Source organism: Suricata suricatta, chromosome 4, assembly GCF_006229205.1.
Source record: "Suricata suricatta isolate VVHF042 chromosome 4, meerkat_22Aug2017_6uvM2_HiC, whole genome shotgun sequence".
In the NCBI taxonomy this organism is placed as follows: Eukaryota; Metazoa; Chordata; class Mammalia; order Carnivora; family Herpestidae; genus Suricata; species Suricata suricatta.
The window spans coordinates 86,320,637-86,345,507 of record NC_043703.1 but is presented as its reverse complement, the minus strand read 5'-3'; the positions used below and the strand labels follow the sequence as shown (position 1 = coordinate 86,345,507).

The window sequence follows — 24,871 nt, the reverse complement described above, 5'->3', positions numbered from 1 at the left end:
TCATCAAAAATGTAGGCCTCTATTCTTTAAAAGATTCTTCTACCTATGAGGAGAAGCTTTTGACAGGGAAAGATAATTCTAAAATAAAACCAAGCCTATACCTTGAGTGAGAAAATAGGCACATAAAAATATAAAAATCTGTCACTGAGCCACAGTTGGATTTTATTACAATCTGCCCTGTTCCTGAATAGAAGACATTGCTGTATGCCTCTCCTGGCCAAGACAATCAATATGATGAAACTTTTCCACCCTACTGTCTGTCTCCCATTTCCTACATAAGTTGCCAAATGGCAGGGAAATTTTCCAAACTATAATTTCCTCTGCAAGGAAGTCTTATGATAGGCTTCCAAAATACCTTAAATCAGTGCAAACTAACTGCATGTCCTCGGCCCCAAAGGACTAAAAAGGAAAGTCACTATCAAAGCTCACACACAAAAGTTCTGAATCTATGCTGTAGCCAGGCTTCCCAAATTACACAAAGTAGCCCATAAGAAAATAGCTTTTGAAAAAATGAAATAGAAAAGAGAATATGTGCCACTTTTTAAAGGCAACCACTAATTGTAAAGTATTCATTAGAGGTAAGCACATATAAATATTTTCTTGTGAGTCATGCTCAAAAAATGTTGGAGGGGCACCTAGGTGGCTCAGTCGAGTAAGTGTCCGACTTTGGCTCAGGTCATGATTTCATGGTTCATGAGTTCAAGCCCAGCATCAGCCTCTCTGCTGTCAGTGCTGTCGGCCTCTCTGCTTCAAATCCTCTGTCCCCTTCTCTCTCTGCTCCTCTGCCCCCTCAAGAATAAACATTTATTTAAAAAGTTGGAAAGCCACTACATTATGGACATACAAGTGGAGCAGGAAATGTAAAGAGAAAAATAAGAACATGAGAATGTGTCACCAATGAAGAGGCAATATAATAAGAGTCTACAAATGAATAGCATAGCAATATTCCCACTGCTTCTGCTGCAGGCTTTCCAAAACCAAGACAGAGGAGGGTTGTTCTGGACTGAAGTGTATCCCCCCCTCCAGACAAATGCATATGCTGAGGCCTGAATCCCCCAAATGACCATATTTGTAAGATAGGACCTTGAAGGAGGCCATTAAGGTTAAATAAGGTCATAAGGGTGGCACCAGGTTGGAGAGAACTAGTGCTCTTTTAAGAAGAAGAAGAGAGGCATCTGCGTGGCTCAGTTGGTTAAGCGTCTGACTCTGGACTTCGGTTCAGGTCATGATCTCACAGTTTTGTGAGTTCAAGACCCACGCTGGGCTCTGTGCTGACAGCATGGAGCCTGATTGGGATTCTCAATCTTCTCTCTCTGCCCCAACCCCCTGCCAAATAAACTTTAAAAAAAAAAGTCCACCTTTAAAAAAAAAAAAAAGAAAAGGAAGTGACACCAGGAATGACCACATGAGGACACAGGGACAAGGCAGCCATCTGTAAGCCAAGGGGAAGGGCTTCAGAAACAACCAATCCCGCCAGCTCCTGGATCGTGGACCTCCAGCCTCGAGCCCTCCTAACCAATACGTGCCAGGCAGTGGCACTTTGTTACGGCAGCCCTAGGAGGCCAATATAATTGTTTAAAACCACGCATTAGAGGAATACTATGGATTTTAACAGGAGTCCAATTGGCAAAATTATACCCTGTTTTATTAAGACAAAATAAGACTTCTATTGTTGCAGAATAAGACTTCTATTTCTTAAGAAAATTAAAGTTCAGAGGATCTTAAACATTACTCACACAAGAACTCAAATCAGGTTTATAAATGGTGATGCAAAACTAAAATCCAGGATTAGAAGCCCCAATTAGGCACAGATCAAACAACCGTGATGATTTATAAATTACCAACTCTAAGGCAGAACAGCCGGAGGTGGTAGACACAGGACGTTTTCTGAATTCTTAGCATGTTCACAGGCATTTTGTAGATATGTTATCCACTTGACATTGTTTATCTTAATAAAAATAGCATGAGGTAGGTGGTATTATTTTCTGGATAAAAAAACTCAGGGCAGAGAAAAGCCAAGCTCAAGGCCACCCCTCCTGGCTCCTGAGGCCTCACTCTATCCTAACACACAGTGGAGATGGGAGCCTGGGGGGCTGGGCGGGCAGTTACCAAGAGCTGAGTCACTTTCAAACGCACACATAGTATTTATTCGCTTAGATTTCCCCCAGAGAGGTCTTCAGGAAATAAAACAAGCATCTCATTGTCTATACCTACAGCTTTGCACAAACACAGCCATAAATAACATGATCCAAGCTTCAGTTTTAAAAAGCAATGGTTTCTCTCTGCTTAATAACTATCCAGTTGAATTAAGGGTCTTTCCTGGCCACCTACACCCTAATGTATAATAAGTGGGCATCCCATGTTCATAGTTCAGATCTGTTCCTTTGAAATAGTACATTTCTCTATTGCCCCAACACTAAATGTCTACTATTCAATGCCTGGGCTAAAAGCCATATGGCCCATAAAGGGGCTAATTAAAAGCCACACTGCATTTCTCAATTTCATTCAACACTCATCCTATACAAAGTAACTCAGATACAGCGTTTGAGTAAAAATCACAAATGAGCAGGGAAGAGGGTTGAACCAAAGCCTTTAATTTTCAGAAACCTTATATTCTTCAAGTGGATACTCTAACATCTAATCCATGACTGAAGCAGTATCTTCAAGGAAACCTATGAAATCCCAATATCAACATCATGTCATCATGACTGACAGTATTTCACCCGTGCACATCTCACTATGCTGCTTAATAAGTTTTAAATACTTTTACATAATTTTCTTGACCTTTTCTGCCTTCAAATTAAAATATTAAGTCCCTACAAGTCTTTGCAAGAAGTGAAAAGCTCAACCTCTCTGACAATGAAAGTAAAATATATATTTTTTAAAATTTTTTAATGTTTATTTATTTTTGAGAGAGACACAGAGCGTGAGCAGGGGATGGTCAGAGAGAGAAAGACACAGAATCAGACGCAGGCTCCAGGCTCAGCACGCGGGGCTCGAACCCACAAACTGTGAGATCATGACCTGAGCTGAAGTCGACCGCTTAACAGACTGAGCCACCCAGGTGTCCCGAAAGTAAAATATATTTAATTTGTAACTGAAATAGTCATTAAAATGTCCTTATATTAGTGTCATCAGAAACACTTCTCAGAATTAGAAGCAAAGGAGTGAGAAAATTTGACCATTCATTGACCAAAAGAAAAAAAAAAATCAACAGAAACGGATCCAGAAAGGACATAGATAAAATAATCTCTAAACAAGGACAAAAACACCCATTATAAATATACTCCAAATATTCAAAAAGCAGATGAAAGCATAAGAATGGTGAGAGATCAAATAGAAGATATAGGGAAAGATCCAAATCAAACTTCTCGGGATGGAAAAACAGTGTCTGAAATCAGAAATACACTGAATGGGATTAAAAGTAAACTACACATTACAGGGGGAACAAAGAGGAGGGAACTAGGACATAGTGATTAAAAACTAAAATGAAAGCAGAAGGAAAGGGATTAACAAGAGAAATAACAGCATCAGGGAGCTGTGGAACAGCAGCAAGCAGCCTACTAATTGGAGTCCTGGGGAAAAGGTGTGCGGGGTGGGGAGGGGACAAAGGACAGAGAACAGAAAAATGAGTACATATTGGGAAAAAAATAGCTAAATTTTTTTTTCCAATTTCATGAACACTATAAACATACAGATCCAAGTATCTCAACAAACCCCAAGTAGAAAAAGCATCAAGAAAAATCACATAAATGCATATCTAATCAAACTGCTGAAAGCCAGTGATAAAGAAGAAAAAGAGACAATTATGGAACAACAAAGAAAGACAGTAGATTTATCAGAAACGATGCAAGCTATAAGACATAGAAGGACAGCTTTAAAAGTATTAATAAAAAAGTTAATTTACAAGTACTTGAAGAAATTGAGTGAATTCATGCATAACTTGGGAATAATAAAACCTTCCTAAACATGCCTCAAAATCATAAAGTATTTAAAAGAAAGGCATTCTAAATCCCATTACATTAAAAACCTTTAGGAGGTAAAATACACCAAACGCAAAACCACTAAAGGATATGACAAACTGGAAAAAGATCTTTGTAATTTCATTTCTCAGATATAGGACTAATATTTAGAGACAGTGTCTAAAAATTAAGGGCAAGAAAAGAACCACCTAATAGAAAAAAGCAGAGGAAAGAACAAGGAATTTCTGAAAACAGCCCTAAACATGAAAAACATTGAACTTCCTCATAATAAAAGGCCGGCAAATGAGAAGGATGCAGAAACACCTATGAGGCTGATAGAAAGCCACAGGTTTGACTTGACATCTAATGATGAATCTGGGGAAGCAGGTACTTTCATCCATTGCTGATGGAATTTTTTTCCAACAGCAAAAATCTAATGGAGGGAGGGGAATTTAGTAATATCTAACAAAGCTTCAGATTCATTTACTAGAGATGGGATTGCAAGATGGAAAGGGTGATCTATCCCAATGATTCAGCAGTAAAGGCACAGATCTATTTTCCAGTTACTCACTGAGACATTGCCATGGTCAGGGAGGAGACCACGACCAGTACTTCTCCAAAATGAAAGACAAAACAAAGGAGAAGATCACCTCTGCTCTCTGATATGGAATGATTTCCAGGGCATGTCCCTAAGTGAACAAAGGCAAGGCACAGAACATAGGATGTGTGACCTTTGTAAAAGAAGGGTGGGAAAATGTATGTATATTTGTAAAACAAAACAGAAGAAAGCTAAGCCAGAAAAAGAAGGTTTCCTGAGAGCAGAGGGAAGGAGGTAGTGAAAGCTTGGCTCCTTTCCACATATCTTGTTTATAGATTTTATAGGTTTGATTAATGAATCAAAAGTTTTCCTTTTTTTTTCTTTGAAAGTGCAATCAATAAAGGAAAAAAGCAATCCTTAATTTAAGTAAATGGATAGACTTATCAGGTTATTGAAATGATTAAAAAAGAAAATAGTTATTTTAAACAATGTTGACTATACATGCATAGTTAAATACATTCTAAAGCCAAACAGAGCTGCAAAAACTTAAATTTCATTCAGCACTCTTATTGTTAATATTGGTATTATTTAGAAATAATACATATGTGGATGTGTGAGATAATTAAGAGAGACTGTTAGAAATCAATATTTTCAATGTATAAGAAAAATATAAAATCAAAGCTAAGTTATAATTATGTAGTTTTACAGCTCAATTAGAAAATTAATATGAACTCATAATTGGGGCTCCTGGGTGGCTCAGTCGGTTAAGCATCTGACTCTTGATTTTGGCTCAGGTCAGGATCCCACAGTTCATAGGTTCATGCCCTGCATCAGGGTCCACGATGACAGCACAGAGTCTGCTTGGGAGTCTCTACCCCTCTCTCTCAGCCCCTTCCCTGTTCACATTCTTTCTCTCTCACAAGATAAATAAACTTAAAAAAAATTTTTTTTTAATATGAACACATGATTTATTTTCCTTTTCCATAACACACACTTGACTCATGCTTATTTGAAAAGTCTTAGGAGCAGTGACAACGCAGTGATAATGAAGGACCCCTACATTAGACTCTGGTCCCTATATACCCTTCTCCACTAAAAGGTACCAAAGGCTACTGGAGAAATGGCAGACCCACACAGGAGGCAGAAAATGTACAAGATGAACCTTAACATCTTATTGGCCAGCAAACAAAGAAGCACTCAAAGGTGACTTGGGAGCGGGATCAAGTGCCAGGAGCCACTGGAAAGGGCTCCAAGGGGCAGATGAGCCTGACAAGCACAATCTGAGCATGACAAAGGACCATAATTAGGGGACACACACTGGATGTATAAAAACTCCTGGCGTCTAGTGTGCACTGTACAATCGAAAATTTTCTTGATAAAATATTGGGAATGAGGAACACTTTAAACTTTAAAATGACACTAAAAAGGGAGAGGGTGGGGAGAGGAAACACCTGAAACGATTCACTGTCACCACTGCAGATCACCAGGGCACCCACTCCTCATGCTGACAAGAGGAAGGTAAAGGGCCAATGTCAGCCCCTTTTCTGAATGCACCATATCTGAGGGTGACCAAGTAACCCCAGTTAAGGAGTTAAAGTTCTACACAGTCAGGCCGAAGCTCATGGCTGTGATAGCCAGACTGAATTAGGGGGGTAGGAACCACCAGTGTGTGACAGAGAGGAAAACACTCACTGGGCGGGGTTTATAACAGATGAAACCACTAGACAGAAGATTGATGGGGAAGAAGGCAATGCAAAGGGCCACCTGAACTCGTAAGCTAGTCGAAGCATCACTGAGAGGAAGCCACCCAGGGGATATGTGCCTGCTGAGAGGATGTGGTACAAAAGATGTGGAATCACCTTGCAAGTATTTTTTTAAAAACTGTTGGAGGCTTCTGGATGGCTCAGTTGGTTAATCAGTCCAACTAGATCTCAGCTCAGGTCATCATCTCATGGGGTGAGACAGAGCCCCGCATCAGCTCTGAACTGGGCAGGGAGCCTGCTTGAGATTCTCTCTCTCCCTCCCTCTGCCCTCTCCCCCAGTCATACTTTCTCTCAAAAAATAATTAATTAATTAATAATAAATAAAATTTAAAGACACTGAACCTGAATTTAATTGAACGTTTCCAAGTCCCCACCATGCAAAGAGGTAAACCACAGAACAGAAGCATAGCACACAGGACATTCTACATAAAAACTGACCCAAACCTAATTTCTTCACTAAGTCAATGACTTGGGGGGGGAAAGAGTTGGGGGGCATAAGGGGAATGGAGGATTTCCTGACTAAAGGAGACAAGAGACACCACCACCAAATGAGGTGTCCAGTCCTTGTTGAATGTGGATTAGAACCATCCAGACCTATGAAGGACTCTTTAAGCAGACAGGTAGCCTTGGGATGAAGAGTACACATGACATAAGAGAGTCCCCGTTAACTCCACAAGTTTAACAATGCCATTGTAAGGGCAAAAGAAGGGCCACAGATTCAAATATCTCTACTAAAATATGTAGAAGTGAAATATCAGTTCCTACGCTTTACAAAATATGTATCAGGGGGTGAAGGGAAGGCAGCGAATAAGAAATAAAGCCAAGTGGGCAAAACCATGAACCCGGTGTAGTCGTGGCCTGATCCCAACGCGTACGCCTGGCAGATGTAATTACACTGTCCTCACAACTTGGGTATGTTTCAAAATCCTCACAATGAGGAACACTGTAAAACCTCTTCTTAACAAAAAATAGTCATCAACTTGAATAAACTGACCTCCAAACCTGAGGAAGAGTATTTTGTAAAATCAGAAGGGAAAATAAAGAAAACAGGGTGGAGGACTTGACACTCCCTGAATTTCCTTATTTTTTCAATCAGGATCACTCTCACCTCCAGGCCACTCCGATACATCAGGTTCACAGTGCAGGTCTGAGAAGCCAGGCTGACAGCAAGCCCTGAAGTGAGCCCTCTGGGATGTAGACAGCTTCGATGGCATGGAGAGCAGGGTGACCTCAATCAGACAACACACTGAGGCCAGCAAGACTGGAGGGAGAAGCAGCGCTCTGGGCACCAGTGTCTGGACGCTTGCACTCCTGAGCTCTGCCTTCATTTTTGATCATTAAGGAATCGTTTAACAAAAAGTCATTCACCAAAGTCATCTTATTTTGAAACCCATTGGTCTCGGTCAGTCTCCTGGCATCTACTAAAATGGAAGGGATGAAACCAGATGTCTGCAAAGATCCCCTCCAGGTGGTTTCTTTGGTCCAGCAGGTCATGCTCTGCACAGACATCAGGCAATCTGTGAGATGCCAGAGAGAAGTCTGAGCCCCAGCTTCACAACTCTAAGATTTAATGCAGGTCGTATTTATTCCAACGTATGTCCAGCAACGAATCAGGACTTAGGTAAGGAGAGACTTCATGGGGAAGAATTATTTCAAGAGGGAGAAACGGAGCCTGTTGCAAGAGAGAGAGGTGGCTGTGGCTACCTGGGAACCGCATGACTGCCAAGTATCTATCTGGGTTAAAAGCATGCATTTTTTAAACAAGACTTTTGACATTCAAATTTACTAAGTCTGAAAGGTACACTCAGGATTTTCCTGCTTTAAAAATAATTATAAGTAACATAACTCGTGGACGAACATCTTCAGTGAGTTTAATTATTTGAGCATAAGCAAAATTATTTAAAGCAGTAGGAGCCTGGTGACAGAAACTCCCCAAATAAAAAGAAGCATTAGCCATGGCATGCTTCAGCCATTTCCAAGTGTAAATCCTACATGGAAAATGCCAGCTAGCATTATTGAAGGAAATCCCAAGCAACTAAAAACAATGTGACAGCTTACATTGAGTGACCCCAGAGTATGCACACAGAAAAAAGTTCTTACTTTTCTCCTGCAGGGCTGCCTCCCCATTTTTCCTTGAAGTGCACAGTGAGTTCTGTTCTTGAAAAAAGATCTGGCTGGCACTTCCTTTGCTGCCCTGGCACCAAGTTCACTAAGACACTAATCTGATCCACCCTGGAACATTTCCTCCCGTAATAAAATTCTCTCTCCAAAGACAAAGCAAACAGTGATGCAGAATACAAGAAACTAAAACACAGTCATGGTCAAGGGCAGAGAAACGACACATCAGAAAGAACACTTGGAGAGAACGTTCTAGAAGGGCCTGTGTCTGAGTCAGCCAGAGAGGCACTCCTGACGCAAGATGTGGCCCTGGCAAGTTACTAAGCAACTTAGGCCTTGCTTCGTCGCTCTCCAAAGTCAGTAATTATACATGCCTGTACATTGTTAAAAGGAACAAATTAGGAAAGTGTGTGAATGGAAAAGTGGTTTTTTTTTTTAGATGGAAAGCTTAACTCCTGTGATTCTCAATGTTTAAAAATATATGGCCACACATTTTTGTTACCAAAACTAACTAGCACAGCTTCTTTTAAGGACCTCAGAAATTTCAAAGTTTTGTATTTTTTTTCGTTTTCCAAATTGAAAATACTAAGTTTTTTCAAACTACCCACTTAACTCCCTTTCAAGATGTAGGTATGCCTCTGCCCATGCAGGTGGGCACCTCCCTCTGGTCTGCTTGAAAATCTCTGTACTTCACTGACATGAGGTGTGTCATGGCATCGTTATGCTCACCTACTAGCCTTGCCCCTGTTTTCCTGTTCTCCCTCATTTCACTCAAAACCATGGGCCTAGACCTTGCTAGGAAGGTGAAAACTGCACACAGCGATGGCATGGAGAGTCACCTACTAACAAGAACATGAAATGATAAATCACTAACTCACAGCCCGGCATGGCCTGGACTTTTCAACTGCAGATAAAGCACAGGCTGAGACATCAGATGAGAAACCCCAAGAGAGTCTCCTTGCTCTTCCAGGGTCCCCAAGAGCTCTTCATGCTTAGGTGTCAATTCAGTCAGAAGTCGACTCCAGGCTGGAGCCCTAGACCTCTCATCTCCTCCCCCTGCTCTTCCCTCCTCTCCCAACCCAGACCGGGAATTGCCTCCCGGAAATTTACTCTCCTGGTTCCCACACTACATCCTTGCTTTCTACTGCACCTATCATTATATCTAATTTCAAAGGGAAAGCAGACATGCAGTAGAAGGTTACTCAGTCATAAAAAAAAAAAAAAAAAAAAAGGAAACTCTGACACCTGCTGCAACATAGATGAACCCTGAGGACATTATGCTAAGTGAAATAAGCCAGTCACAAAAAACCAAATACTATACAATTCCACTTATAAGAGGGAACCTAGAGTTGTCAAACTTGTAGAGACAGAAAGTAGAATGTAGGGTTGCCGTGGGCTGGGGGGAGCAGGGAAGAATGGGACGGTTGTGCATAATGAACAGAGTTTCAGCTTGGGAAGAATGAAAAATTTCTGGAAATAGACAGCGGAGATGGTTGCACAACAATGTGAATGTGCTTAATGACACTAAACTGTGTGCTTAAAAACGGTGAACACGGCAAATTTTAGGTAGATAACCTATGTTTTACCATAATAAAAAAAAGCTTGCCTTTTTTTTTTTTTTTTTTTTTTTTTTTTAAGAAAACAAGATCCCTCTTTTGCAAGGTTTTCTACTATTCAATGGTGCTGGGGACTCATTACTGAGCTCCTGACCCAGGCCCTCGACCAGCCATGGAACTTCCCCACCCTGGCTTCTCAGAAAGAGCCAAGAAGTCTTATTCGTGACTGCATGCTCATCTCTCACTCCTCACGGACAGGACACTGATGTGCTGAGGCCACCACCTTCTCTGAGCAACCGACTACTTATTTATACCTAAAGCAGGAGTCCATACTTGACTGCTTCGGCTCATTTGTACACCTACTATTTGCTGAATACTGGGCTCTATCTACCCTGGACGCTGGAGGCTTAGTGGTGAGCAGGATTCTGAGAAGACTTATTTTCATTAGACAGGCAGACAACAAAGAAAGCTGAATGACAGCAAAAGTAAGTGCTACAGGGGCTCCGCCGGCAGAGTGGGGGGAGTGGTTGGCAGGGTCTCTCGGAGAGGGCATCCGAGCTCCAACCTGAAAGACAGGGCACAGTCCTCCTCCCCCTCTTCTACACAAGTCCTCACCACTCTCTCACCACGTGTCTTTTATCCGGAGAGGCCAGAGAAGTTCACAAAGCCTTGAAATTCCTTGGTCCGTGCAAGTGAAAAAAATAATAGCAGCTTATTGCTTATCCCTTCTAACCACATTCATCCACAGATCTGCTGCCAAATAATATTCCTCACCCACAGAATTCTCTACCTAGCTCTTCCACCTCTGCTTAAAAGCAAATAGAAAAAAAATTATTCTCAAAAGCTCTCCTCTGTCTCCCCATCCTGCCATGCAAACAGCCGAAATCAAATGAAGATATAAATCATTCTTGCAGGCCACTCTTCCTGTCCCTGCCCACGTCCTGGTGCCGCCCAGGCCCTTCCTACAGTTCTTGTTTGTGCTTTATCTGAGACTTAAAACCCTGGGCAGGGATCCTTTCTCAGTGCTTAAGACACAATAAAATATTAAATATGGTGAGTCAATATCACAGTGCAGGATGCCCACATAACTCCCAGAAGAGGCCTAAGTATCTAAGTCAATACCACAAGCCCAAGACACAAATACGCTCCCCATTTTCTCTTCCCTAACCCAAGAAAAGCAGCACTGGAAAGAACCGCTGCTTACACAGGGGACCTTCTGTGGGCGATAGAGCACGAGAACACGAAGCATCTGTATGCCTGCCATGGGTCAGGTCCAAAGCAAATACTCAGCCAAGTGGAAACTAAAAAAAGCAGATCCTGGCTCAAGAGAAAGAATGTTCTAGGAATTCAACCTGCTTGGGACTACACTGCCAGGGGCGGGGAAGCAAGTGCAAGCTGCTGCCACCTTTATAGCCTGCAGTGTGGCAGTGCATGTACAGATGGCCTTAGAAAGGACATCCCTCTGACACAGAACTTCCTTACTATGTGCTCATCACGGGCCTTGCTGCCTCTCACTTTCCTGATCCCCGGGCCCGCTGTACCTGCCACTTCCAGGCTGCTCTCTGCATCCGCCCAGGGCCCTGTAACACTAGATGGAGTAAAACTCCCCTCACACACTTACCAAGTGAGGAACCCCAACACCAAGCACATGTCTGGTACATGGCAGTTACCCAACATTTCATATGAATGGACTCTGAGGATGAAGAAGTATCCTGAAATATTTAAGTGCATGGATGTTCATTTAAGTTTTTAAAATACTGAAATATCAGAATCAATTAAGTCTCTAATGAAGGACTGGATGAGTAAATTAGGCCACAGCCATAAGTTTGAGGGTTGTGCCGCCATCAACTCAATGCGACCTGAAAGTGCTCCGGGACCCCCAGTGGCTCCTATAGACCTCCCAGGCTATACAGATTCAGGAACTGAGCAGGGTCCCCACTCCATAGATGCCCCAGAAGTCAACCTAGTGAGGAGACCAAACCCCGGACGTTCCCATCAAAAGCCCTAAATCTAGAGCAAGACCAACTCTTTGGCCTGGGGTAGAGTGAGGTGAGAGTAACCAAAAAGAAACCAGAGAAAGGCAAAGGGCCCTGCTGCCTCACATCCCACATCTAGCCTAGCAGCACACCCATCCTCTCTGCTCTGTCCCTTCAATACCAGTCAGAAAGTCAGACAACACTGGTACAAATAACAGGGTCAGTCTTAGATAACCATGTCCAAGCATGAGCATGTCCAGGGATGCAGAGAACAGCACAGCAACCAAGCCAGGATCTGACAACAAAAGAGCATCAACAGATGAACAGAAGGTGTTCAAAAGACAAAGACTGTGCCCTAGAAGAAAATGGAACCCTCACAAAGAAAGGGAAATGCTCACAAATGCTTCATGCTCCAAGACAGTAAGAACGTGAATTCAGTAAAACAAGAACACGAAGATGAGATGATGAAATTACACAGGAAAGGGAGAGCAGACCAGACACCTAAGAAAATCATGATCAAAACAACACAGTAAGGGGCGCTTGGGTGGCTCAGTCAGCTAAGCAACCAACTTCAGCTCAGGTCATATCTCATAGTTTGTGGGTTTGAGCCCCGCATCAGGCTCTGTGCTGACAGTGAGGAGCCTGGAGCCTGTTTCAGATTCTGTCTTCCTCTCTCTCTACTCCTCCCCTACTCATGCTCCCTCTCTCTCTCAAAAATAAACACTAAAATAAATTTTTTAAAAAGTAGCAAAAGGAAGAAGTTAAGCAAAAGGTGGGATCCAGGGCTGAAAACAGAATTATTAACTTGGAGGAAAGAATTATGAACAGCACAGAGGATGCAAGCTAAAAAGACAAATCAAGAAAAATAGGAATGTGGGGCGCCTGGGTGGCTCAGTTGGTTAAGCCTCTGACTTCGGCTTAGGTCATGATCTCACATTTGTGGGTTCGAGCCCCACATCAGGCTCTGTGCTGACAGCTCAGAGCCTGGAGCCTGCTTCCGATTCTGTGCCTCGGTCTCTCTCTGCCCCTCCCTGCTCATGCTCTGAACCTCTCTGTCTCTGAAATAAATAAAACATTTTAAAAAAATTTTTTTTAAATAAAAGAAAAACCAGAATGAAAAGCAGACAACAGCTCTTCAACATAAAGGACCACTGAGGCAGGGATTCCAATAAATGGAACATAAAATACATTTTAAAAAACACATACACAGAACAAGAAAATTTTGTGATTAAAGAAATCAATCTACATATTTTTCAATGTTTTTAGTTTTTATTTTTTTTTAATTTTTTAAATTGTTTTTTATTTATTTTTGGGAGACAGAGAGAGACAGCGTGGGCAGGGAAGGGTCAGAGAGAGAGGGAGATACAGAATGTAAAGCAGGCTCCAGGCTCTGAGCTAGCTGTCAGCACAGAGCCCGACGCAAGGCTCAAACCCACAAACTGTGAGATCATAACCTGAGCTGAAGTCAGACACTTAACTGACTGAACCACCCACGCGCCCCATATTTTTTATTTTTGAAAGAAAGAGCATGAGCAGGGGAGGGACAGAGAGAGGGAGACAGAATCTGAAGCAGGCTCTTGGCTCTGAGCTGTCAGCACAGAGCCCCAAGTGGGCCTCGAACTCATGAACTATGTGAGATCATGACCTGAGCCATAGTCAGATGCTTAACCAACTAAGCCACCCATGTGCTCCTCAATCTACATACTGAAATAGCACATCAAGTTCCAGAAAAATTTAACAGAATGTGCTCAAGGCAGTAATGGATCACAATGAAGTTATTAAACTACTTAACTTCAAGGATACATACAGTTATATGTGCAAAAAAGCACATCACCCACAAGAGGATAAAAAGGAGAGGGGGAAAAAAAGGCCAGCCTAAGACTTCTCCCATTGCCTCTTTAAATAGGAGAAGACCCTGGAGCAATGGCCACTATATTCTGGATGGCCAGAGACTATCATACCCAGCCAAGGTGTCATTCAAGTCCAAAGGCAGGAACAGACACTACAAATGTGAGACATAACTGGGTGAAGAAAACGGTCATCTAGCCAATCAAGAGATGAGCCAAAATTAAAGATTCTATATTAGGAAAGCCCTACCTGAGTAAAAGCATTAAATCAATTTAAATAGAGGACAGAGCCAAAGAATGAGGGGCAGCATGGTGGTGGACAGAATGAAAATTACAACATCAAGTTAGTAATAACACATTTTTAAATGAGAGACTGGAGAGGAAGGGGGTTGGTGCATAAGTAGGCTAGCATCCTTGTCCTCCAGGCGGGGAGTCAAAACACACGCTCAGAGTTGCAACACTGCTCTAAAAAGCCGCAATTCTTATCCTGTGACACTTTCACAAATCTCTTCCCTTAACGTAACCTTTTAGAAAATAAGCTCTCATGTTAAGGAAACATTTTTGAAGTTTCTCTGGTTTTACTTCAGCTTCTTGTTTACTGAAATCCAGTAAAAAACATAACAGTTTTATTTTAAAGTGTTGTCAGGTAGGCTGCATTTTTACAAAGGTACTTCTGACCATCTTCAAAACTATTGTTGTTTCTGTCCTAAATGCAGTATAACGTGGTCTCAATGAGGTGAACCGAGAGGTTACTTTGGGTGGCTAGGATGTGGGGTGAGAGACATTTTCTTCTTTGAACTTGTCAAGGGTTAATGGATTATATTGAACAGGCATGGTTTTTATCAATTGAAACCAGAACTAGAAGCTTCTATGTGTATTAACACATGTACACAGAAGAGTGATGAGCACTGATAAAGGGGTACAGAAGATTTCCTTTACCTCCTCTTTTACCAATTTAATTTCTGGAAGGTGAACGTTTATGACTCATTGGTTAAAAAGACATGTCTTGCTTTAGTTTTTTAATAGAAGGGGCTTCTTGGATGTAATGACTGCTTCCCAGCCCCAAAGGTGGTGGGGTAGCAAGGAGAGCATTAGATGGTGCAGGAGGACTGAAATACCAGAAGAGGAGCACAGGGAAGGGGGATTGCAAAACTCCCGTGGGGTGCAGCAGTCCGATGATGCAGCACAAATGTGGAAGAAGGAGTGGAGACTTCCCTAAGTCAGACGCAGCCCTCAGATGCTTCCGCTGCTCCTCGCACCATGATGATAGGTGCACACACCCAGGGAGGCGTTCATTATGTCAGAAACAAGATTCAGGAGAAAAGGGCTCCCTTCATACTCAACGATATACAGCACCCTGGAACAGCACACCACTCAGAAAGCCTGGCATGCCCAAGCTAAGGTGCCCAAGCTTGTAGCTTTTGATGGGTGGGGGAAAAAAGAGCTCATAAAAGCAGATGAGTTTCTAAAAGGAGTTACCTTCAAGCTTCACCAACATGCAGATACTCAGCATGCTTAGACCTTAAGGTTTGGAATATTCCAACGGGAACAAGACTCACCAGTGGCTATGGCCCAGTAAACGTCTGATCCACTCAGTAACTCACCACATGCTATGGGAGAATAAACCTGGGACCCAGGCACTTGAAGCAGAATTCGAAATGGAGCGACCCGTGCATTGGAATCCAGCACTGCATCCAGAGCACCTACCAGGCGACCTTCAAAAGAAAAAAGAAAGTGCACCACTGAGCACAGAGACTGACCAGCTGCCCACTCCCTGCAAAACAAGGCAGTCTGCTTTGTGTCTAGACTTGACGCCAATAGGCAGCAGGCTCGTGTCCAGTTCTTCAACTCACCTCGCCAGAGCCTGAGCTCTGGGAGGCCCAGGGCTCTGGCTGCCTCGTACCACTCACCCAACATCTGGAAAAGGGCCTGACATTAACAGGTACTCGGCACAGATTTGCAGAATCCAATGACCACGGGAACAAGGGGTCCTGGACAAGTCACCTAACCCAGCTAAGTGTTCGCTTTCCTGGGCATCTCAATTACAGAGGCAACACGACTCTGTAAATAAGACCTGGGGATCTGGAGTCAGAACGTCTGACTCAAGTCTTGGATCCCTAACGTTTAAGCTGTGTGACCTTGGGCAAGTTACTTAACCCCTCTGCGCTTTGGTCTCATTGGTAAAATGGCACAATCACAATATATCTACCTCATAGGGTAATTGTGAGAATTAATGTATGCAACATTCAAAGTTCTTAGACTTTGTCTGGCTGTAAAAATTACCATTGTATCATATCCTCAAAAGTAAGAGAATCATCCCTGCCCACTAAAAGGGGACTGAGAGAAGCAAATAAAATACTGAAGTCCTTCACACACCAGAGAGCATACAAAGTAAAGGTCTATCATTCTGTTGTAATGAATATCATCATGAATCAACAGCAAACACACACCCCCCCACACACCAGGTGGCAGACGATTCCATACTGTCCTATTCCTCGTAAGAGTGTTTGCCAAGCTTCTGTACTATAAAGTTACTCCGTTTTCCTTTTGTAATTAACAAGTATTCTGTGAAGTTCTTTGAAACTGTATTCCTCCTTAAATTTAATGAACTTATTTCTATCAGTATGCTTTTGTGTTTCTCTACTTTATCCAATCTAGTATTACAACCATTTTGATATTCACGCTGTCTCTAACTTGGCCGGCCGGTACCCCTTCAAACTGTGTCCCCATTATTCTACTTTCTGGCAAATAATCCAACTTCATCCTGTACTCTTCTTGCTCTAGCTCTGGAATCAGCCATTTCTCCAAGAAGCACTGGTTCATTTAGTGAAGAATGATATTTAAAAGCCAAGATCCGGGAGCCAGGTACACACATTGTTCTGGGGGTGCCTGCTCCCAAAAATCTTTCAGTGGGCAGAGCTTGGGACTGTACATATATATGTATTATGTATGGGCGTATGTTTACATATATATACACACATGTACTCATTGACATTTTCATTTTTATACCGATTTTACACATAAAAATTGAGTTCACACCAATACCTCCAATTACGATCCAATACCAGGGTCATTCCAGTTTCTTTCCATATTTGCAACTCTCTTCACCAACACAGGAACCTGGCTTCCATTATTCTTAATATATATACTCATCTGATCAGTTCTATCCCCTTTCCAACAGATGCCCTCTTCACCAAAGCTAGGCTCCAACTGACCATCCACCCCCTGACCCATACAATCACCTTGATCTGTCCTAATTAAGGGCTTTAGGGAAAGAAGGGAGGAGGCATGAGTTTTTATAGCAATTATTTCTTAAGCTACTCAGAATTTTTGCCTTACTGGTTTGTTTGGACAGAGAGACAACACACACACATGTGAGCCAGGGAGAGAGACGGAGGGAGAGAAAGAATCTTAAGCAGGCTCCACGCTCAGCACAGAACCCAGAGCAGGGCTTGATCCAGTGTCCCTAGGATCATGACCTGAGCTGAAATTAAGAGTCAGATGCTCAATGGACTGAGCCACTTAGGTGCCCCTCACTGGTTTGTTCTAACATGTAATTGAGGGGGCCAGAAAGCTATCAGGTAAATAAAGGGGCTGCTACTTTAACACAGAACTTGCACAACTGCTTAGGGGAGCTCTGGGATCAAAAGCACAGGTAGGAAGCACCTGGGTGGCTCAGTCACTTAAGCGACTCTTGAGTACTCTTGATCTGGCTCAGGTCATGATTTCATGGCTTGTAAGTTCGAGACCCACAATGGGCTCTCCACTGGTGGCGCAGTCCGCTTGGGATTCTGTATCTCCCTCTCTCTGCTCCTTCCCCACTTGTACTCTTTCTCTCTCATGCGCAAAATAAATTTAAAAATGAAACTTAAAAAAAAAAAGCACAGGCAGGAAGGCAGGACAGGGTAAAGTTAAAGTTGCACTTGTGTAAGATTGATAAAACATTTCTGCCTGTCAAAGCTTAGAGGCGGTAGTAGGGAAGAGGATGGAGACTAGAAAGGTGCTAAAACCCCACCCATCCTACACGCAGACCCAGTACTCCCCAACTTAAGAGATCTGTTGTAGAACCCCCAACTAGTTTGCTAATAAGAAAAACCTGAGCAACAAAAGAAGGCCGTGAGAAGGGTGGGCAATAACTTGGTGTCGCCATAACACAAAAGCAGTCTTTCTGATCCAAAACAGTGATTGTTTTTTCTTCAAGACTCAAGAGCTTTTGCAATGGTCAGGATGTTTTATACCAAAACAACCAACCTGGTAGGAAGATGGGGAGGACAACAAGGAAGAGAAAAGGGGACTTCTAGTTTCAGCTCTACCGCATAAAGAATTTGAAGTCCTCATTCCCATCCTAATAACAAAAAGCTGAGCAAATTTGAAAATCCACGGCTTATCTGGGACCCATTAGAGACCGAAGGGCCCAGGACAAAATCATAACCCAGAAATCTGGAGAGAGGGGACAACCCAAAGTCACAGCCCAGATCTGCTCACCTGAAGCAGAAGCCACGGGGGCCACACACTGACAGGAACACTTAAAAGGTGGTTTTGACAATTTGCTGGGGGGGCTGAGTGTGGACTAGTAGGAAAGTAAGAAACTCCTGGTGGCCACAATCTTAGGTTTTACCTGTACAGGTTTTACTACCAGGAACTCCACCAGGTTCTCACTATGAAGAGCCAGGAAAAACCTCTCATGATCTCCCAGAGCATCCTCCGTAACACAGGCCTGCTCTCCAGGAGGGCTGGAGGTAGAGACTTTCCAGAACTTTATCCCAGCTCGGGGAGGGGCATTTCTCTGATGCCAGCCCCCTTCAGCCTTCTGGTCTCACCTGGTGAGGGGAGAGGGTCAGGGGAAGGGAGGCGTCCAAGACACAGTGTCCAGGGCACATCCCAGGGACACAGACCCACTGAAAGATCAAGATTTTTTGTAAGATTTACAGGGTGCTTCTTCTCTCCATACTTTACCACCATATCAACAGATTCTGACCTAATGACACCGGGAAGGACTGGAAGACTCTCAGACTTGAGGAGTTCAAGTTTTGGGATTTTTTTAAATGTCTTCAAATAAGCTCTAAGCCCAATGTGCACCTTGAACTCACAATTCAGAGATCAAGAGTCACATGCTCTACCAACTGAGCTAGCCAGGTGGCCCAGAGTTCATTCTTAAAGAAGCCCAAAGACAGAGACCAAGGCAAGGACACCTGGGAAATCTGAAAACTGTAGGCATCTGTAGCTACAGCAAACAAACAGCCCAAGTCCTAGACAGAATAACATAAAACTCACACTAAAGAAATATTTCTTCAGTTCTTGTTACACCTTACATTATGTCAGGCTTTCAAAAAAAATTACAAAGAATGCTGAAAGGCAAGAAAACAGTCTGAAGAGACAAAGCAAATATCAGAATGAGCCTCATGCGTGACACAGAAAACATACTTGACCAGTACGATCAGAACTATCCAAGTCATTAAAAACCAGGGAAGTCTGAGAAATGGTCACAGCTAAGATGACAACTAAATGTGAGATGTATTCTGAAAGGGATTCTGGAACACAAAAAGGCCAGAGAAATCTGAATAAAACACAGACTTTAGCAGGGGGGCACCTGGGTGGTTCAGTCAGTTAAGAGTCCAAGTTCAGCTCAGGTCATGATCTTACGGTTTGTGGGTTTGAGCCCCGCATCGGGTTCTGTGCTAACAGCTCAGACCCTGGAGCCTGTTTCAGATTCTGTGTCCTTCGCTCTCTGCACCTCCCCAACTCAGGCTCTGTTTGTTCTGTCTCAAAAATAAACATTAAAAAAATTTTTTTAAACACATACTTAACAATCACTATCTTTATTTTCTACCACTGCTGGACAAGTTAGCGCAAACACAATAGCTTAAAAGAAGACAAATTTATTGTGTTACCATTCTCTAGGTTAGAAGTCTGATACAGATCTCACTGAGCTAGAGTCAAGGCATCAACAGCCTCCTTTCTGGAGCCTCAAGGTGAGAACCCCTCTGCTTGCTATGCCAGCTCCCTCCCTGAGCTCTCAGCCCTCCTCCATCTTCACAGCCAGCAACACCAGGATGACTTCCTCGTCCAGTTTTATAAACCCTTGTGATCACACTTGGCCCCCCCAGATAATCCAAGCTCATCTCCCTATATTTAGGTCTACTGATTAGCAACCCAATTAATTCTATCTACACCCTTTAATTCCCCTTTGCCATGGAACCTAACCCATCTGCAGTCTTGAATCATTCATTACTCTGCCTACTACCATAATCCATCAGAATCAGTTCATTTGTTGTAACAAATACACCACGCTAATATGTCAATCGGAAAAACTAGGTGTGGGGCATATGAGAACTTCCTACACTACCTTCACAGTGTAAATCTAAAACTGTTCTAAATAATAACATTTAGTTTTTTCAAAAAAGTGACAAGGGGAGTGAGGCCCCCAGTCCTGCAGACAAGGGCCCTCCATTCCACATCTGCGCAAAAGCAGACTACACTGCAGGAACCCCAGGGGGTGTGCAGGGGCTCTGAATCCGGGGTAAAGAGCACTCAGGGTGGAACCAACCAAAGCATAAACACAAAAGCAACAGACAAGGGTCCAAGATGGCAGAGAAGACACACAAGTGGGAGACAGACCAGTGAGAATCCTCAGCAGGAAAACCAAAATGAGAAATAAAAAATCTGAAAGAAAAAAGCATCCTTAAATTTCTGCTGAATGGTGAAGGAAAACGGTTAGCGTGGCAAAGAAATCATTCAAAGTCATTTGAAATTAGGGTATGATGTCCATAAATTTCAAACGGGTCAAAGACAAAAATATATACATACATACATATCTATAGGGCAAATATATGGCAAAACATTTACACACAGCTCCTAACAGGGCATGCAGCCCTACTTATTTTTTTTATAGGGAAGCTGAAGATAACTCACATGGATGGCTCTGAGGCAGTATTTATTCACCAGACTCAGGCTCATTAAAAAGAAAAAATACTGAAGTCTGTTATCTCACTAATTTTCACGGCCACCTTTGGAGGGAGGGACGAAGTGGCTAAGGCTCTGAGCAGTGAGGACCACTGGCCCTCCCCAGCTCCGGCTCCAAAGCAGGCCTCCTCTTCCTCTGCTCCAGAGCTGTTTAAAGACGGGGTGCCTGGGAAGCTCAAGTCGGTTAGGTGTCAGACTTCGGCTCATGATCTCGAGGTTCCTGAGTTCCTCCACATCTGGCTTTCTGCTGTTGGTGCAGACACTGCTTGGGATTCTCTTGTCCCCATCTCCCTCTGTCCCTCTCCTACTCATTCTCCCCCCACCCCATTTCTCTCTGTCCCTCTCCCACTCATTCTCTCTCTCAAAAATAAATAAACATTAAAAAAATTAAACACAGGTAACAGTTATTTTCAGAAATGCTCCACCACCCACAAACCTACACTTCTAACTACGTTGAGACTGACGTGCTCTCCCAAGCCCCGTCTGGCTGAGTCGTGGCTCCGTCTCCAGGAACAAATCCCCACAAACGCAGGGCAGCTCACGGGGAGCACTCTGGTCTGCCTTCTGCGGCAGCTCCATATGGCCTGTCTGGCTCGACAGGAAAACCCCCCTGGCGGCACAGTGAGTACAACACTCCTATTTTTAGGCTATTAGAATAACAACTCTAGCTGAGATAGATGCCTAGTGACAAGTTCTATAATGAGGGCCCAAAAGGGGCCTATGAATAATTTGCTTCTAAGTGATAATGCTGCAAATCTTGCGTTCTGGCTGGATTTCATGCACATGGGTGGTACCGAGTTTAAGACGAAATGGCAGCTACTGACACAGAAGAAACAAGGACACTTGGAGAAGCCTTCCCACCGCCTCCTGGTTTATATAACCTCTGTGTCGGGCCTGGGACTTAACCACAGGCAGCAGTGACAAACTGCTGCTCTCCCCAGTAACAGCACCCTTGCATAGTAAAACCCATTTAAAACACAGCAACACCCAGCCCCCACGGAAAGTATTCTAAGGGAAGTTTAAAAAAAAAAACAGAAAACAGTCTTATTTTTTACCCCTGCACTGAAGAAAGCAGGTCTCCCTAATGGCTTTGGGCTTAGAATAGACCTCAGCAGCCCCGTGACAGAGAAAAAAAAGATTCTTTTACTCCAGTAAGGAGCTTCTCATCATTATACCCCAGCCATCGATGTGATGGCATACCCACAATGCACCACAGCTCAACACCATAATCCACACTCGAGAAACTAATTTGGTCTCGAGCTCTGTCTTCACATTAGGGCTGTTTGGTTTGGCTGCTATCACTGTTTTGGAGACTTAGGGGAAAAAGCAAATAAAGAACCAGAATCAAGGGAAAAAACTTTTATTTGTGAAAAGTAATAAATAACGTAAAAGATCACATGAAGTCCTTCCTACTAGGCTTGAGAAGAAAAGATAAATGTTGGGGATATTTGCATTCCTGATGAGAAAGCTCTACCTCCTCAAAGTAAAATTCATAACCCAAATTACCAGACTCCGACTTTTCTACAAAGCATTTTATATAATTCAATGTACCTCTCAGTGTGAGTCTCTTATGATTCCCACAAATCTCCAAGAAACCAGGAGATGATGGTGCTATTTTCAGAGTACAGTCAATTGGTGGGCAAAGCCACAGGGTAACTGACTCACATGGGAAGCTCGGGAGACGGCCACCTGATGAGCTCATCTTTATAACGAAGTGCCTAACACAGCAGCCACATGCCTATCATGGTGACAGGACGAGCCTGCCAAATCCACAACATGAGTCTGAGCAAGTGCAGGTCCAAAGAGGAGAGCTTCAAGGGCACCCCAAACGAGGGATTCTGGCCCCGGTTCTCGAGAATGGGACAGGCAGCCACCAGGCCCTCAACTGCATGCTGCATTCCAGTTACATGGGGACAAGGACAGCCACACAATGACCCTATGCTTTCTCAGGAAACCAAGAGAGGACGGTGCATACAGCAGGTAGCTCTGCTCAGTGAAGAAGAGTTACAAGTGCAGACGGTTAGGTCCTGTTCATGCTGGAATTAAGGGAGAAAATAATTCTTTCTGCCTTCACTCAAAAGCTGTGAAAACTCTTCACTGGGAACAGAGCTTTTGTTTTCCAAGATGAAAAGAGACTTTGGTGATGGTTGCATAACAATGTGAACTGTACACCTAATATCACTGAGGTGTACACTTAAAAACAGTCGAAATGGTCAACTCTAGTTATGTGTATTTTACCACAATTTAACAAAAAAAAAAAAAGACATGATAATTCTAATGGTCAGAAATGTCCACAATTGGGCTCCTAAAGTAAATATAAAAACAACTTTTCCTAATTCTATTCCCCAAGTGATGAATCATAAATGCATCTAAACATAAATGCACTCTGGGTCCACACTGCTGAACCCTGACACGTTCTTCTGGTGGCTCCATAAATAATCCTTGGATGGGATCCAAGATGCCTGCTTTGGCTCAGACTGAACATAAGGATCCTGTCATGGTGAACCTCCAAGCAGGGTGATGTAATGCTCGAAGTGCCTGACAACAAGAATCCTACACAAAACACCATCATGACAGCCAGTTCCAAACACAGTGACTGCCCTGCCTTAACAGACACATGTTGCCGTCGATATAATGAAACTATCTTGAAAATTCTCCAGCTTTTCCATCCGCTTGACCGTCCATATATCTGGTCTTCAGGCATGATGATTATGTAAAGCAATTAGGATTAAATTCTTACAGTACAGGGAAGAGTCAAGGCTAGAAAATGAAAGGTAAGGGGTACAGTAACCAACAAGTTGACTTTAAGGCCTGATACAATCTCCAAATGAAATGCTAGCTGCCAGGGTGTCCAGAATGGATGGGGATGGTCACCAGCTCCGCCTCTACTGCCAAACCCAGCACAGTCCAGGATTGCCCATAGCTCTTCCCTGGATACTAACATGTCACTTTTGGCCTCTCCCAACGGCTATGAATTGGGACCCAAGTGCTCTAGGACTATGTGCTCACCATCCTGGTGGTTCTAGCCCCATGCTAACCTACCCTCCCCATTCTGTCCAGCGCTTTCCAGATATTTGTCACCGTCCGTCGCCTCCAAAAGCTTCCTCCCATGCTCTTATAATTAACACACAACATTGTGATAAAAGCATTTAACATAAGACCTACCCTCTTAGCAAATATTTAAGTATAGAATATTGTTAACTACAGGCATTATGCTGAATAGTGGACCTCTAGGACATGCTCATCCTGTGTAACTGAAACTTGTACCTTTGCCCAATTCCTCCCCATTCTCCCCTTCCTCTAGCCCCTAGCAACCACCTTTCCATTCTCTGTTCCGATGCATTTCACTATTTTAGACTTATCACAGAAGTGGTATGATGTAGAATTTTTCCTTCTGTGACTGGCTTATTTTACTTCGCAAAATGTCCTTGAGTCATCCATGCTGTCGAAATGGCAGGATTCCCTTCTCTTTGAAGGTACTCATTTTAATCCTGAAACTTCTTCCCTTAGATTCCAGGAACCCTTAACCAGTGAAGACTAGAACCATCGCTTAACCTCTGAAGCCCAGAAATACAAGTCACAGGAGCGCCTGCATGGCTCAGTCAGTTGGGCATCTGACTCGATTCTGGCTCAGGTCATGAGCTCATAGTTTATGAGATCGAGCCCCAAGTCGGGCTTTGCACTGACAGTGCAGGGCCTGCTTGAGATTCTCTCCCTCTCTCTCTGCCCCCTGCCCTTGGTAAATAAATAAATCAACTTAAAAAAAAAAAAAAGTCACAAAATTATGTTATACTGACCCTGGTGTATTCAAATGTAACAGAAGCTGGTGGCAATGTAAACTGGTGCAGCTGCTCTGGAAAACAGTGTGGAGGTTCCTCAAAAAACTATCCATAGAATTCCCTTATGACCCAGCAATAGCACTGCTAGGGATCTACCCAAGGGATATAGGAGTGCTGATGCATAGGGGCACATGTACCCCAATGTTCATAGCAGCACTTTCAACAATAGCCAAATCATGGAAAGAACCTACATGTCCATCACCTAATGAGTGGATCAAGAAGACGTGGTATATATACACAATGGAGTACTACATGGCAATGAGAAAGAATGAAATCTGGCCATTTGTAGCAAAGTGGATGGACCTCGAG

The 24,871-nt window shown here is 43.1% G+C and overlaps 1 protein-coding gene across 1 annotated transcript in view; it reads right to left on the bottom strand.

Moving 5' to 3' along the window:
* TBC1D8 (TBC1 domain family member 8) overlaps positions 1-24,871 on the bottom strand; it is a 97,426-nt gene that overhangs the window by 54,278 nt on the left and 18,277 nt on the right. The window contains exons 3-7 of the mRNA XM_029938499.1: positions 21,899-22,036; positions 19,185-19,291; positions 18,379-18,477; positions 15,614-15,677; positions 15,320-15,475 (exon numbers count right to left, since the gene is read on the bottom strand). Of these exons, the coding sequence (XP_029794359.1) occupies positions 15,320-15,475; positions 15,614-15,677; positions 18,379-18,477; positions 19,185-19,291; positions 21,899-22,036 (564 nt within the window). The remainder of the gene's footprint in view (positions 1-15,319; positions 15,476-15,613; positions 15,678-18,378; positions 18,478-19,184; positions 19,292-21,898; positions 22,037-24,871) is intronic.